We start from the raw sequence: 14,178 nt of genomic DNA on the forward strand, positions 1-14,178 counted from the left end.
TATTGTAAGTAAGTAAACGTTACCCGGCCATCTCTAAAAGTATACAGTTAACATATACATCGATGATGGGAAATAAACAGTGACAGTGACAGAATAGTAATTTGATCAGAATATTTAGCTGATAGTCCAGTGAACCCAACGGCGCATCAGCTTCCCTCATCCTATCCGCCACCATCTCTATCAACTTTTGATCTTTGCGGAAAGGATTCATACATTCAACGCAGGTCATTCACATAGAGTTAAAATGCCCACATCTACGAGCCCTCCTCGTCCCACAGGGGTGGGATTGCAACAGGAGATACAATATGCCATCAAATTAATGGAATCCCTTCGAGTGACGGATTTGAAGAAAGTCTGTAAGGCAATTACAGTATCCACGGGTGGATTGAAAGCAGATCTGCAAGATCGAATAAGATCATTCATTAAACAATCTATATCTAATGGAAGAGTGGATCCCTGGAGACCTAAAGTGGTCACTGTTTTCCTACAAAGAATTATAGATGGAGAATCCACTTTACCAGAGTATACTAACCTTTGGAATGCTATCAAGACGGGCAATTTCCATTACACTATACCGCAGGCATTATTCGAACAGACACTTAATACAACAACAACAACGACGAAAAAATCTACAACAACAAAGGATCAAAAGCATAGTACTTCTCATGACAATAAAAAGACCGCTACCAATGATACGTTTTATTTCAGGCGATCGCCATTTTATAAGTTAATTAAATTAATTCCAGGTGGACATTGTCAAGTGAGAAGGACAACGGGAAGAGGCAGTTCAAGAATAACGTTTAATTTATCACAGAATGACTGGGAAATATTACAATCAAATAAGGAAAAATTTAAAATATTACTGTATAGTGGACTATCACATTCTGCTAAATCAAAGCAAAAGGAACCCATATTATTCCCAATACCGAATGAAATACTGTTTAATGGTACGCAGATTAAAGATAACGTGCGAGGTTTGAAGAATAAACCAGGAACAGCGAAGCCAGCTGATTTGACTGAATTTGTAAGAGAACCTTCCATGCACAATAATTTGGAATTTATATACGCATTTCAAAAGCAAGAATATCAATTATTCATTTATCTAATGGAATTGATAACTCCCGAAGAACTCGTACAGAGCATAGTTTTAAAGCACCCTAAAATATCCAAACAATCATCAATCTTATACATACAAAGAACGCTACGAGAGGAGGAAGATGCTGATTTCGTTACTACGTCTACGGTAATGAGTTTACAATGTCCCATCTCATACACAAGAATGAAATATCCAGCAAGATCCGCACTTTGCCAACATTTGCAATGTTTTGATGCGTTATGGTATCTACATTCTCAATTACAAGTACCCACATGGCAATGTCCAGTGTGTCAAACGCATATCCCCATTGAAAATTTAGCCATTAGTGAATTTGTGGAGGAAATTATTAAAAATTCTACTGATGATGTGGAACAAGTAGAATTGTCACCCAATGGTTCATGGGTAGCGATACATGAAGATGGTGAGGAAACTCAACCCAATGGAGGTACAACCACAGCAAAGAAGGAATCATCGATGGATCTTCCAATGAAATTAGAATCAAGTGGCAGTGTACCACCCATACCGCATCATCATACTGAGGAACCCATAGTGATATCATTAGATAGTAGTGATGAAGAGCCAGAAGATGAGCCACCGACACAACCACCACAAATTTCTGATAAAAATACAATGCCAACATCTACACCGCAGGAGGCAGCAGATCCTGAAGATCTTCCGTTGTCGTCCTTGAGAAGACAAATACCCGACCAATCATTACATGTTGGGCATAATGATTCTACAGCAGAGTACATTACAGCAGCTACAAAACCTACACAACGGACCAATACAAATGTTCCCCCTATACGACAAAATATAGATCCATCGATTATAAATAATGATAATGAAAACAGCACCGCAGGGCAAGTTAATAATACATCTGTGCAGCCTATGACAATTAATAATAATGGTAATACTAATGTTACTGATAACAACGAAGTTAGAGGATGGATAAATACCACTGCAAAAGATCATAGTGCCACAGTCCCCATACTACCGTTGACATATACGGCACCACCGTCATTTATCCCTGGTAATTCATCACCAACGACACTCCCTCCTCGAAGTGCATCTTACCCAATGACAAGCACACAAACAAGACCAGGGCCCGTAAATGCGGAGAACACTTTGATTCCACCAGCAGTGGGTTGGAATGCATCTACATCTTCCAATTCACATGCACCAGCACCACCTATGGGAACATTCTCACCTCCAAGTTCTCTTCCATCTGTGACTGCCGCCAGATCCACATCATTCTTGGGTCTTTCTGGGAACCTGCCACCTCGGAGTCTAAGCAGTACTGGTATCTCTTCGCCACCACAGCAATATAACAACAACAATAATAATACGATGCAACTGCGACCCCAACAAACATCACTTCCTTCAAACACAATAGTACCATCGTTCCCTTACGCAAACACGATGACTTCTCCACCTCAGCTATCAGGTATCAATGGTATGAATCTTCTTGGGATGAATGGGACGGTACCTACTACTCGCACAGGGTATCCCAATTTGAACGATGTAAACACAACTTTATTGGGCATGAATGGAACCCCTGTTGCCCCGGTACCAGCCCTGGCTCCGGCACCACCACTTTCTGATAAACAACGACCAGTGGGGGCTCCAGTCCATGGCAGATCACGTCATTCGTCATCGAATGTGTCGCCTTTCATCCCTAAGAAATATCCACATCCTCCGCCAGTACTACCTCGCAAGAGGAAGAACCCTGAGACGAGGGCCAATGAGCTGGGTGTTACAGTGTCTGATTCTCAGGCTTCAGCACCGGTACCTTCTTTGAATCGTGATCGTAATGATGATGCGGATGTCATTGATCTTACATCTGATTGAAATATGTAATTGTGTAATTCGAATTTAATGAATAAAATTTGTAACTTTATTAAATTGTATATATGTACTTTTTTTAAATAGATGGATGTATGTAGAGGAGAGGGAGGTTAAAGAAAAAAATTGAAGTCATAATGGGGCATTAATTAACTAACTAATTACAATTTTGCTTGCTTTTCAACTTGAATCAAGGCATCAGCGATTTCATCAGCTGCTTCACTCAAGTAATAATGCATCTTTTGCACGTTAAATAGACTGAATTCTGGTTTACAAACGATGTTTATATGTAACCAATCTTTATTCAACATGTATGCCAACCCGACACCATTATCGTTGACTTCGGACCAACCGTACCCTTCAAAATATTCTGAGGATAATTGTGATGTGGATACTAGCCAAGTGGAAGAGTAATTAAATGTTGGGTCCTTGAATAATTCTGGTTTAACATCTTCTGGTTGCAACATGTTCTTTAAACCAAATAAATGACGATCAATGGCCATCCCATTTGCTGCATCCTTCATGTAATTGGAATGTTCCTTTGCTGATAATTTCAATAATGCAATTTTTTCCACTGTTGATTTTGTTGGTGAATCCCATGATTGGACGAAAGCTTGTGATGCAGGTGAGACTGATCTTCCGGCTTCCGTACGACCTTTGAAATATTTACGTGTGGATGCAGCTTCGTAAGTGGGTAATTGACGTCCCAAATATTTGTAGATGGCTAATTGTATTACTTGTTGAATGAATGCATCCGGGGACATTCCATGTGATTTGATGAAATTCTTACCATATCTGTTATAATGCCAAACTTTCAAATCGTGTTGATTAATTTGTACCTGGAATTGATTTTGAGCTGATTCAATTTGTGATTTGATAGTGGGTGTGATTAAGAATGGGAGTGGTTTGGTGGTGGATTCAAATGCAGTGGAGGGGGACAATGTTCCCTTGATGAATTGTTCAGGGTTCAGTTTTGCCATTTGTTGACATACATAAGTGTTTAAGAATAAAGTTGGTGTTCCATCCATCTTGGAATGTTCAGCTAAGAAACTGGAAGATCCATTACCTGTGACGAAGAATTGTAAAGACTTATCGTAGAATCTATTGATTCCATCACCATGCCAAGCGTTTCTTGATTTTTCCTCTAGAGTGATTGGTTTAACTTGAGTATCCAAACATAAGATGAAAGATGCTCTATGGATCAATTCTAGGGATTCACGAGATGATGGATCTTTGATTAATTCCGCATGAGCTGTACGCCATTGATCACGAGGTAATGAGGTAAGGGATCCGATTCCCTGTGTAGCCGGAGCGGCAGAAGAGTCATTCACGATGGAATATAATTGTTTCCAAATAGCGTTAAGAGGTAATGGTACATTATCCTCTGAATGAGTCGACAATTTATAGAATTGTCCCCTGAATGCTACGACCATGAAATTATTTTCATAAATGGAATAAAAGATATTTGTATCTCTATCATCCTGTGGATTTCCCGGGATTCTTGCCGTGTTAAACATTAATTGGAAACTATTCATACAAAATGGACTCTCTTTAATAATTTCCGCAGGAATGGCTTCCCTCTTTAATGATTCAATGAATTTGACTACTGTAGAGATTATTGCTGTGGATTTCAACAGTGGGTCCCTTTCAATTTGTAAATGAGTAGTTGGTAACTTGTCATGAACGTAGAAATAAGACACGTAGGGGATTATAGGATCGTTATATTGTAAATAAGCTTGGTTATCCCAGAAGGATGAAAGCCAATTCCTCTTATCCTTGGCGAAAGTTTCCAATCTTGATTGTAAGACGGGACCCATATTTTCCAAGAAATCCTTGGACAATAGAGATTGGTTTTCCCATTCCGTTGCGTTATGACAGTAAGGTTTGATAGAGTGCAAATATTTTGCCATTGTGGATTTCAAATCAGGGACGGGCAACGATGGTAACTTTGATTGTTCAGCAAAAGTGAGTCCCTTGAAAGCGTCGGCATCCGCCTTCTGGTAATGGGCATTGGGGTGTTGTGCCCAATAATGCTCTCCATTACTTGTTTCGAAGGGGAATTGCTGAGGCAGTTTTGTCGAAGACATGAATCTCTTGGCGGCGATGAAGGGTCTTGTCTTGGAGCAGCGGACGACGGTAGGACTGCAGAGTTTCATACGAGGGTGGATGAGTGGTAGTGGTGTTATCCTGCTGAGTAGTCCTGCAAAAGAGTGAGAGATGGAGGAAGTGCAACTGTCTTATATAGTATTCTACATATCCTGGTGTCATGAAGACATCCTTAACCTCCATTCATGATCCTTTGCCGGTCCGGTCCGGCTTTTATGTCGCGGAGATCCGGAGGGCCACCCTGCCCAAACCTGGGCCTAAAATTCTAGGCAGAGCGAGCCTAACGGTGAGCCTAAATGCTAGGCTCAGCGAGCCTATCGTTCAGAGAGGGATCGGTGGGTAGAACTTGTTGTAATCCTCGCTCATCTTCAATGAGAAGAGCTTCATGATTAGCATGGAAGTTGCATTCGTCATCTCCCAGTGCTGTTCTAACGGGTATCTTATATATACTTAGTTACGTAGTGTAGTGTATGGTCTGTGCCAGATTAAGTGCTTTATCTCTGCCTGCTAGTCGAAGATTCAGAATTTTCAGTGTTTGGCTAATGTCAATGATCGGTCATCTCCCTCTGTGTGTGACAGAGAGGATCCGTTTGGGGCGACAGCTTGTCATCATCTATTCGACCAGCAGGACAGGAACAAAGCCTTCTCCTGCTCACCAAGAACGTCTGTTCTTGCCGACCAATGCCCTATTGGCTGCTTATCCTCTTTGTTTTGGAGAGTAGATTGAAGTTGTAGTTAGAACAGAAGAAACAGAATATTCGCCACTTTTTATATACCGCCCAAATGGCCCATTACCCTGATCGCGCCATTATTAGTAGAAGGAACTTAGGGTATTCTGAAATACAAGCACTTATGGATGGATAAATGTACAAGTGTCAATAACACCAGTTGCTCACTCAGTCGCACACACACACGCACACAGGATGCTGTCTAACTTGCTCAGTACCATCCGACTTAGACGACCCCAGTGGCCCGCTACAAGAGCTCTCTCAGTGCTCCAACCGCTCCTCCAACAAGCACCGATATCACCCTCCATCCTCAAGATAACGCCCAATGAGACGGATATCGCACTCCTCGAGAAGCAGGACTCTCTCATCAGGAAGAGAAGGAAATTGGCTAAGCAGATCACTCAGATGAAGAAACGGAAACCAATCTCCCCGGGTTCCAGGTGGTATAGAACCCCCATATATCCTCATTTATACAAGGGTGGACCCGTCAGGGCACTTACCCTGGCTAAGAGATCCACAGGTGGTAGAAATAATACGGGACACATTACCGTTAGACATAGGGGTGGTGGTCACAGAAGAAGAATAAGAACCGTGGATTTCTTCAGATGGGATGCCGGGGAACAACTCGTCGAGAGAATCGAGTATGATCCAGGTAGATCGGCTCATATTGCATTGTTGAGAAATTTACAAAAGGGTACTTTGTCCTACGTCTTGGCATGCGATGGGTTAAGACAAGGTGATAAGATTGAATCGTTTAGAAGAGGGATACCGGATTCCTTATTGAAGGAAATGGGTGGTAAATTAGATCCCGCCATCTTAAGTGTAAAGACAGCACAGAGAGGTAATTGTTTACCCATTGAAATGATCCCCATTGGAAGCGTGGTCCATAACGTGGGAATTACACCCATTGGACCGGGGAAATTTTGTAGAGCTGCAGGTACTTATGCTCGTATTATTGCCAAATTGAAAGATAAGAATAAAGCTATTGTTCGTTTACAAAGTGGTGAGCATAGATATGTGTCATTAAAGGCATGTGCCACTATGGGTGTCGTTTCAAATATTGATCATCAAAACGTCTCCCTGGGGAAAGCTGGGAGATCAAGACATATGGGGAGAAGACCTCATGTGAGAGGTGTCGCAATGAATAAATCAGATCATCCTCACGGTGGTGGTCGTGGTAAATCCAAGTCAAATAAATTATCAATGTCTCCCTGGGGACAATTGGCAAAGGGTTACAAGACAAGAAGAGGTAAAAATCAAAATAGAATGAAAGTGAAAGATCGTCCAAGAGGTAAGGATAAGAGAACGTAATAATTCAGATATATATCATATATTCTTGTATATAACAAACGAAATAAAACAATTATTACTACTACTACTACCACTACTTTTATTCTATGTACAAGTCGTCCATCACGCACGTCACATATATTCAAGGTTGTCTGCTTACCCAATCAGTAGAACTCATATGCGATAATCTACTTAACGCTCTGGCAAAGGCAAACCTTTCCTCATCTAATGCAAAGATATGCGATTTCTTAGCAATCTCCAACGAAAATCCATGCTTGGCAATCATTTCTTCATCATTAATACTCAATGAACTTTCTTTACTTTCCATCTGTTTCTTACTTGGTTTCAAAGTAAAATCATCCAAGATATCTTCAGGCTCTACAAACAATGATGTAAAATCGTCTGCACCTGTAGTGGCCAATTTCCCACCACTATTATAAACAGCATCCAAAAATGTAATAAATCTTCTCACTTCATCCCTTCTTAATATTGTCAAATATGGAATATCTGTAATAATAAATGAATGGAAATTATTGGCCAGCGCCAAATAATCTCCGGCAGCAAGTGGTTCATCACATAATTCATGGAAGGTAAATTGTGCTACACATGGAGGTGTACAAAGTGGAACATTAAATTGACGCCCCCAAATGGATAATGTAAAATCTTCAAATTTCTTATGTATTAACTCGTCTCCTTCACCTTCATTACCAGTTGCTGCAGCTTGTGTATAATAATCGTACCATTCCTTAATATGAGCTTCTCTAGCTTGAATACACTCTTTCGAATTATATTTTAATCCATTGCGAGGGAAGTAATAAACAGATGACACTGGTCTAGGAATCTTTCTGTAATCAGTTTGAGAATTTAAAAATAATACTCTTGTCCTTTGCTTTATTAATTCAATACAAGGTATGAACGAAGCTCTTTGCACCCCATTGATGTATAATTCATCGGGAGTTCTATTGGATGTGGCAAATAAAACCACTCCATATTCCTTAGATAAAAGCAAAGTAAGTAACCTTCTCAAAATCATAGCATCTGCCACATCAGTGACTTGAAATTCATCAAAACATAAAACATTGGATTCCTTAGCAATTTCGCTGGCAAGCGCAGGAATAGTATCAATGTCAGTGACTTTCCCTTTCCCAATTTCTACATGTTCCTTGGCAATTTCATGCGATCTCTTATGTACATGTTGCATGAATTGATGGAAATGAATTCTTTGCTTCGATAAATGCGTGGGGACAGTGGAATAAAATAAATCCATTAACATCGTCTTCCCGCATCCAACATCTCCATACAAATATATTCCTTTGGGTACAGAATCATCTATTTCCACGGACGGTTGGTTCCCTTGGCCTTTTCTACCAAATATATTCCATAACCTGTTACTCCAACTGGATGATGATAATGATGATATTTTAACGGGTTTGATCTCAGGCGGCTCGTAGTTCTTTAATGAATCATACAAATCACTTAATGATTCAATCATCCCTCTTTGATGGGGATCATCTCTTAATTTTTTTATTTCCACGAGTCGATTATATTCTTCCAAAGGTGTTCGACTGGAACTAACGCCATCAATGGAGTAAAATAATCTCTTTAAGGGGACCGATATATGACATCGACGGCAATAATAGGGAGCCTTGATAGCATATGGTATTATAAAACTCATTTAATAGCAAAGGCAAGATCTGGGGTATTTAGCTAAGCTAGAGTATATGCATGTATTATACTAGTCTTCGAGAGTCTTAGGATCTGATTACGTAGATTTCAGGGTTTTGTTTTAAATTTCCAAACGAATAGCGGTGGAAAATTTCGAACTTAAACAAATGAGTAGACCTTAAAAACAATAGTGATTACTTGAAGAAAATCAAGATATTTTAAGCTATATTGGCTACGCTGAAAATTGGAAGAGACTTCATTGTTAGGAATCCTTTAAAACGAAAATCAAAGAGGAACAAATGTCTCTAGAAGAGTCATTTAGTAATCTCCGCGTGGATCATCAGGACAACCAGTTTACAGCTCATGATCATTACGAATCTGTGAATTCAAATGACTTAGCTGATGTGACACAGTTATTTCAAGAATTAAGTGATAGATTGCAGGCAAGAACAATTATTAAGGATCCTAATTTTGACTTGTTCGAAGGCACACATTCCCTAGAAGTGAACAATAAGAAGTTAGATTCGAGTTTAATCGATTTGACAGAAGAGGAAATACATTTTGATTGCAATAAGCCATATGGGTTTGGCGCCAAGGAAGGGGAATGGGATCAGATTGATTATGTTTCAGCCATCCTAGACCGTCTAATGAGATTGGTTGTGTGTTGGTTAAACGACTACCAAACCCTACCGACAACTTTGCTGAGTTGTAAATACATGGAATATTTTCTTCAGAAATGGACATTGCCACCACTAGATAATGTTAATGTTTTAAATACAGGAGACCCCATCTATGATGATGTTTTGGGAAGTTGTATCACTGGAATTGGCTATTTTACTAAATTCGCCCGTGAATTGCTCAAGGCAGGAGTTATATTTGAAGAAGAAGATTTGAATTTTAATGCAATGGGTCTTGATCTGTATTTGGGATTGCCAAATAAGGTGAAGACTTTAAAATATATAAATAAAGGGTTAGAAACTTTAAGTCTGATCCATGATGATAAGAGAACAATTTTATTGACAAATATCTTGAAGCTAACTAGTTGCTTAGTCAAACTTGAGGATCATATTTTATTCTATTCTTCCACTACTCAACATTTGGATGAAATGATTGACCTTGCCCAGAAGCTGTACGATGAACCAGAGCTCGATAAGGCATATCCTGTGGGTTCATTTTCAATGGAAATCCAAAAGAGACTTGCAAACCAATTTCCACCAAAGAAATTGGTGGAACCATCTTCAAATTATGATGGATTCATTGTACTTGCCAATGATATAAAGCTTATCCTCAAGATCGCACAGGCCAATAGTTCCTTAGAGATTATCCAATTTGCCAATTTCTTCAACAAAATACGTCAACTTCATGTAATTGCAAGAGCTATATTCTCGTTGTTTGTAATGAGAGACGATAGATCAGTTCTTGGAACTTTTACTCTTCATGATTTCTTACAGGCCCACGTATTACCCATTGCAAACAATTTGACCAAGATAAGCCCTCAAATTGAAAATGCTCTTGATCCCATACTACAAGATTGTATCAGTGTTTTATTTGAGTGGTACCAAAACTCTTCTCAGAACACATGTCGATATAGACAAGGGTATAATAGGCAAATATTACTATGGGACTCAGTCCAAGCTCAATTAGAGAATGTTTTAACACAACTTGGATCATCATCTCGTTTAGTCGTTAATCAATCAGGTACTGCCCAAGAAAATAATTTCATTGAATCTTATGCTTCCTGGGCATTTGTTATGAAACTAAATGCAATGATTGAATTTACTCTGAAAGGGTTTGATCTTGATTGTTATAAACCATTTGAGTCATATTCTTTATTTTGGTATGTTTATTACTTATGTGAATATTTACAAAATGGGTTAAATATAATAGAAACTGGGATTCAAAGGACAATCAGTGATATCCATGCCTTGAATAAACGAATGAAGAAACTAAAAGCAGGTGAAAAAAAAGATAGGCTGAGGGATCAATATCATAAGCTAATGGAGTTAGATATGCCTGGACTGCAAGATCGTTTAAAATATATGCAGTATGAACGAAATAAATGCAAGATAACTCAATCACTGTGTCTTGTTGAGGTTGTTCAATTTGGAATCTTAGCGTCATATAATGTGATTACCAATAAAAATCCAGCTAACTCCAAATTTGTTAATGATGAATTAATCTATAAGCTACGTTTTAAGCCATTTTCTTCCATTGGTTCTCCGGAAACACCCACGTTTACGCTATCTCAAGAGACGCTTCAAAAATTTATGTTTAAAGAGTCAGAATTTTCTTCTAGAATAGAGGAATCATTGAAATTTATGAAAGGCCAATTAAACCATATAGAAATTACAATTGGAGAAATTCTTCGATACGTTGAATCCGATGATGAGGGCGAGTCGATGATGACCGGTACAAGATTAGTGAAAGAGGAAGCCTCCGAATATTTCACACAATTGAAAAAATCTAGTGAGCTTCTGAAAGCAAATTCCAAACGTATTGTCAAAGTGTTGGGTCCTAAACCTGTTCAGGGGCTTGAGAACAAGTTCACGGTGATGTTAAGTACTTCGACTGGTGCATCTAGATTCTTCCCAATACTAGAAGTGGTAGAAAGAAAGCCTCGTGGCAATGGTAGAGAGATTTAATAGATTTATAACTAATAATGATGTAATTATAGATAAAAGGATACTACGTAAAGTTATTCTATCTCATCAGTATTACGTTGAAGTTCAGTTAGCCGCCAAAGAACGAAAAACAAAGAAAATAAAGTTCTATTTGACTGTAACACCCATACATCCGAAAAGCAAGAGAGGATCTGGGTGTAATAATAGTAAGACATTAGCAACTTTGGAGGTTACGGTTAAAAGTATAGAGCAACCTTAGAGCAGTAATATTTGTTATTATCTGTATACTTTAAGATAACACTTCCCAATTGTGTGTTTTCGGGTATTTTATTTTAGCAGGGGTGAGTTCTCCGCCTAGAGGGGTGGCTTCCCTTCTAAGTTGAATTTTATTTTCTGCCTATTTTTGAAATTTCTGCCTAGACCAACGGAAATGTCTACGACACCCTCCGCCTAGGCTCAAAATCTCGCTAAGAGTTTTTCGGATACCCTGCCGATGCGAAAAGTCGCGATGTTGGAAAATCGTATTGAACCTTGCAAGCACGCTTACGCTGTGATGCATTATCATTACAAGATGATAAAGATCCGGAATTTATTAAAGGATTTGTAGGGTATTATGTTTTGTAATCTCTTTCTTTCAATACTAAAAGTATATAACGGATAAATTTTCAAGATAAAATGCCTCCAAAGTTCGATCCTACTGAAGTTAAATACCTATACTTGAGAGCCGTTGGTGGTGAAGTTGGTGCTTCTGCTGCCTTAGCTCCAAAGATTGGTCCATTAGGTCTATCTCCAAAGAAGGTTGGTGAAGATATTGCCAAGGCTACCAAGGAATTCAAGGGTATTAAGGTTACTGTTCAATTGAAGATCCAAAACAGACAAGCTACTGCATCTGTTGTTCCATCTGCTTCTTCTCTAGTCATCACAGCTTTGAAGGAACCACCAAGAGATAGAAAGAAGGATAAGAACATCAAGCACAGTGGTAACTTACAACTAGACGATATCATTGAAATCGCTAGACAAATGCAAGAAAAATCTTTCGGTAAGAACTTGGCTTCTGTCACCAAGGAAATCTTGGGTACCGCTCAATCCATTGGTTGTCGTGTCGACTTCAAGAACCCTCATGATATCATTGAAGGTATCAATGCTGGTGAAATTGAAATTCCAGAAAACTAAGGTGTTGGAGTATTGTTGACTCAACTAACTCATGAAAATTAATTTAATATATCATTATTTTTTTAAATCATACAAATAAAAATATCCATTTTAATACGTCACTCAATTTTTTTTCTGTGCATCCACTAACTTACTATTATTATTATTAACATTATTATTTGAAGAAATTCATATTGACGTTTGATTACACTTTTGATCTTAATTTAAGTTTTTCTAAGGAGATTACGATTACCTGAATTTTAATTCATTAGAATTCTATTTACTTGATTGTTTTCTCTTAAAACTTAATTATCAGTATTATGATCATGGTCCGTTTCAAACAAGATTAAATAGGCGACTTACTCACCAAGATATACCATTTCCTCCATGGTTATATTGGTCCATTTTCAGTGCCAGACATATCTTTTCTTAACAGTAATTTTCTTTCTTATCTTGTCTTTAATGTTGTACTTGCAAAAATAATTCAATTTTAATCCCAGAATAACTCTGTAAAACTATTGTAGGTGGGTAAATGAGGTGATACTAAAAGAAACAGCCCTATCTCGTATTATCTCTCAAACAAGGCCCCCCTGTGATCTTTCGAGACAAGTTGTTCAACCAATGAAATATTCGTCAAGACTATCATATTGAAAAAATGGGCGGCACAATGCAGTATCAGCTAGTTTATGCCATTCCGTTCCAGTTACTTTCAGGTAAATAACTTTTAGCCTACTTACTACCTAATTGTGTCCTTTATTTAAGAGTGTATCAAAGAAGTTTTTCATTCTATTTTAATGTCAGCACAATTGCTAGTACCGGCCACATGCCTTAAAGTAGAAAACTTTAACCGCCCAATACAAAATGCAACATAACTTCATATAAAATGAGCCGCGGTCTCCTTCAGCTGTTTTGGGAAGTAGCAAGTCATTTTGAAACTAACTTGTCTTAGTGTGGGCCTCATTAATTGTGAAGGAAGATTAATGAAGTTTTAAATGAATTCAATAATTTTTTATTTATTTATTTTTATTTTTTTTGTTGAAATAAGAACCTAGATTAAAAATAAAATAAAATCCCGCTATATTCATATTTAATTGACTCGACTTTTCTTATACCTTTTTTATTATATCACTGCTTTCAAAGAGTTCCCAAGTTGAGTTCCAAACCTGGTAAATAAACAAGATAAAAACCATAATAAATGGCAGGCTGGCGGTCAAATTACTCAACAAATTTTCATTATTAAGGCAACTTGGCCGAGTGGTTAAGGCGAAAGATTAGAAATCTTTTGGGCTTTGCCCGCGCAGGTTCGAGTCCTGCAGTTGTCGTTATTTTTTTTCTCATCTTGTTTTGCTCAAGTTCCAATTTAAATTATCTGAATGGAACACTCTCAAACAGACCTCGTTTCTTCCATGACAAATATATGAAGGAGAAAATTTTTTGTTGTGAATAATTGTCAATAGATTTGTCGGCTGTTATCTCGGTCCGAGCGGCAAATCGCCAAGCGCCGCAAATGTAATTACGTACTTTATTGCCAAGATCTACCCAATGGAGAACGATTACTAACACAGAATGGCCCGCTGTGGTCTGTTGATAAGTGCTAACCTTGTATAAATGTGTACCATGTAAAAATCTAAAAAAGAGCCTGGTTATTCGTTTCTCATTATGCAAGGTATGCCGATAT

At 38.3% G+C, this 14,178-nt stretch overlaps 6 protein-coding genes and 1 non-coding gene across 7 annotated transcripts; 5 read left to right on the forward strand and 2 right to left on the reverse strand.

Moving 5' to 3' along the window:
• Nucleotides 1-244: 244 nt before the first annotated feature.
• Nucleotides 245-2,944, forward strand: NFI1 (SUMO ligase NFI1; the record flags this gene model as incomplete). Its single annotated transcript, XM_003677858.1, has 1 exon — nt 245-2,944. One exon carries the CDS (start codon nt 245-247, stop codon nt 2,942-2,944), a length of 2,700 nt encoding a protein of 899 aa, XP_003677906.1.
• A 155-nt stretch (nt 2,945-3,099) lies between these two features.
• CAT2 (carnitine O-acetyltransferase CAT2) lies at nt 3,100-5,094 on the reverse strand (the record flags this gene model as incomplete). Its single annotated transcript, XM_003677859.1, has 1 exon — nt 3,100-5,094. One exon carries the CDS (start codon nt 5,092-5,094, stop codon nt 3,100-3,102), a length of 1,995 nt encoding a protein of 664 aa, XP_003677907.1.
• An 873-nt stretch (nt 5,095-5,967) lies between these two features.
• On the forward strand, nt 5,968-7,083 carry RML2 (mitochondrial 54S ribosomal protein uL2m; the record flags this gene model as incomplete). The annotated part of the gene is made up of 1 exon (XM_003677860.1): nt 5,968-7,083. One exon carries the CDS (start codon nt 5,968-5,970, stop codon nt 7,081-7,083), a length of 1,116 nt encoding a protein of 371 aa, XP_003677908.1.
• A 121-nt stretch (nt 7,084-7,204) lies between these two features.
• AFG1 (Afg1p) lies at nt 7,205-8,737 on the reverse strand (the record flags this gene model as incomplete). Its single annotated transcript, XM_003677861.1, has 1 exon — nt 7,205-8,737. The coding sequence occupies one exon, from the start codon at nt 8,735-8,737 to the stop codon at nt 7,205-7,207; it is 1,533 nt and encodes a 510-aa protein (XP_003677909.1).
• Nucleotides 8,738-9,026: 289 nt separating this feature from the next.
• MAK10 (Mak10p) lies at nt 9,027-11,369 on the forward strand (the record flags this gene model as incomplete). The annotated part of the gene is made up of 1 exon (XM_003677862.1): nt 9,027-11,369. One exon carries the CDS (start codon nt 9,027-9,029, stop codon nt 11,367-11,369), a length of 2,343 nt encoding a protein of 780 aa, XP_003677910.1.
• A 654-nt stretch (nt 11,370-12,023) lies between these two features.
• RPL12A (60S ribosomal protein uL11) lies at nt 12,024-12,521 on the forward strand (the record flags this gene model as incomplete). The annotated part of the gene is made up of 1 exon (XM_003677863.1): nt 12,024-12,521. The coding sequence occupies one exon, from the start codon at nt 12,024-12,026 to the stop codon at nt 12,519-12,521; it is 498 nt and encodes a 165-aa protein (XP_003677911.1).
• Nucleotides 12,522-13,740: 1,219 nt separating this feature from the next.
• NCAS0Htrna7S lies at nt 13,741-13,822 on the forward strand. Its single transcript has one exon. It is a non-coding gene; the product is annotated as a tRNA-Ser (tRNA).
• Nucleotides 13,823-14,178: the final 356 nt, after the last annotated feature.

Source organism: Naumovozyma castellii, chromosome 8, assembly GCF_000237345.1.
Source record: "Naumovozyma castellii chromosome 8, complete genome".
NCBI lineage: Eukaryota > Fungi > Ascomycota > Saccharomycetes > Saccharomycetales > Saccharomycetaceae > Naumovozyma > Naumovozyma castellii.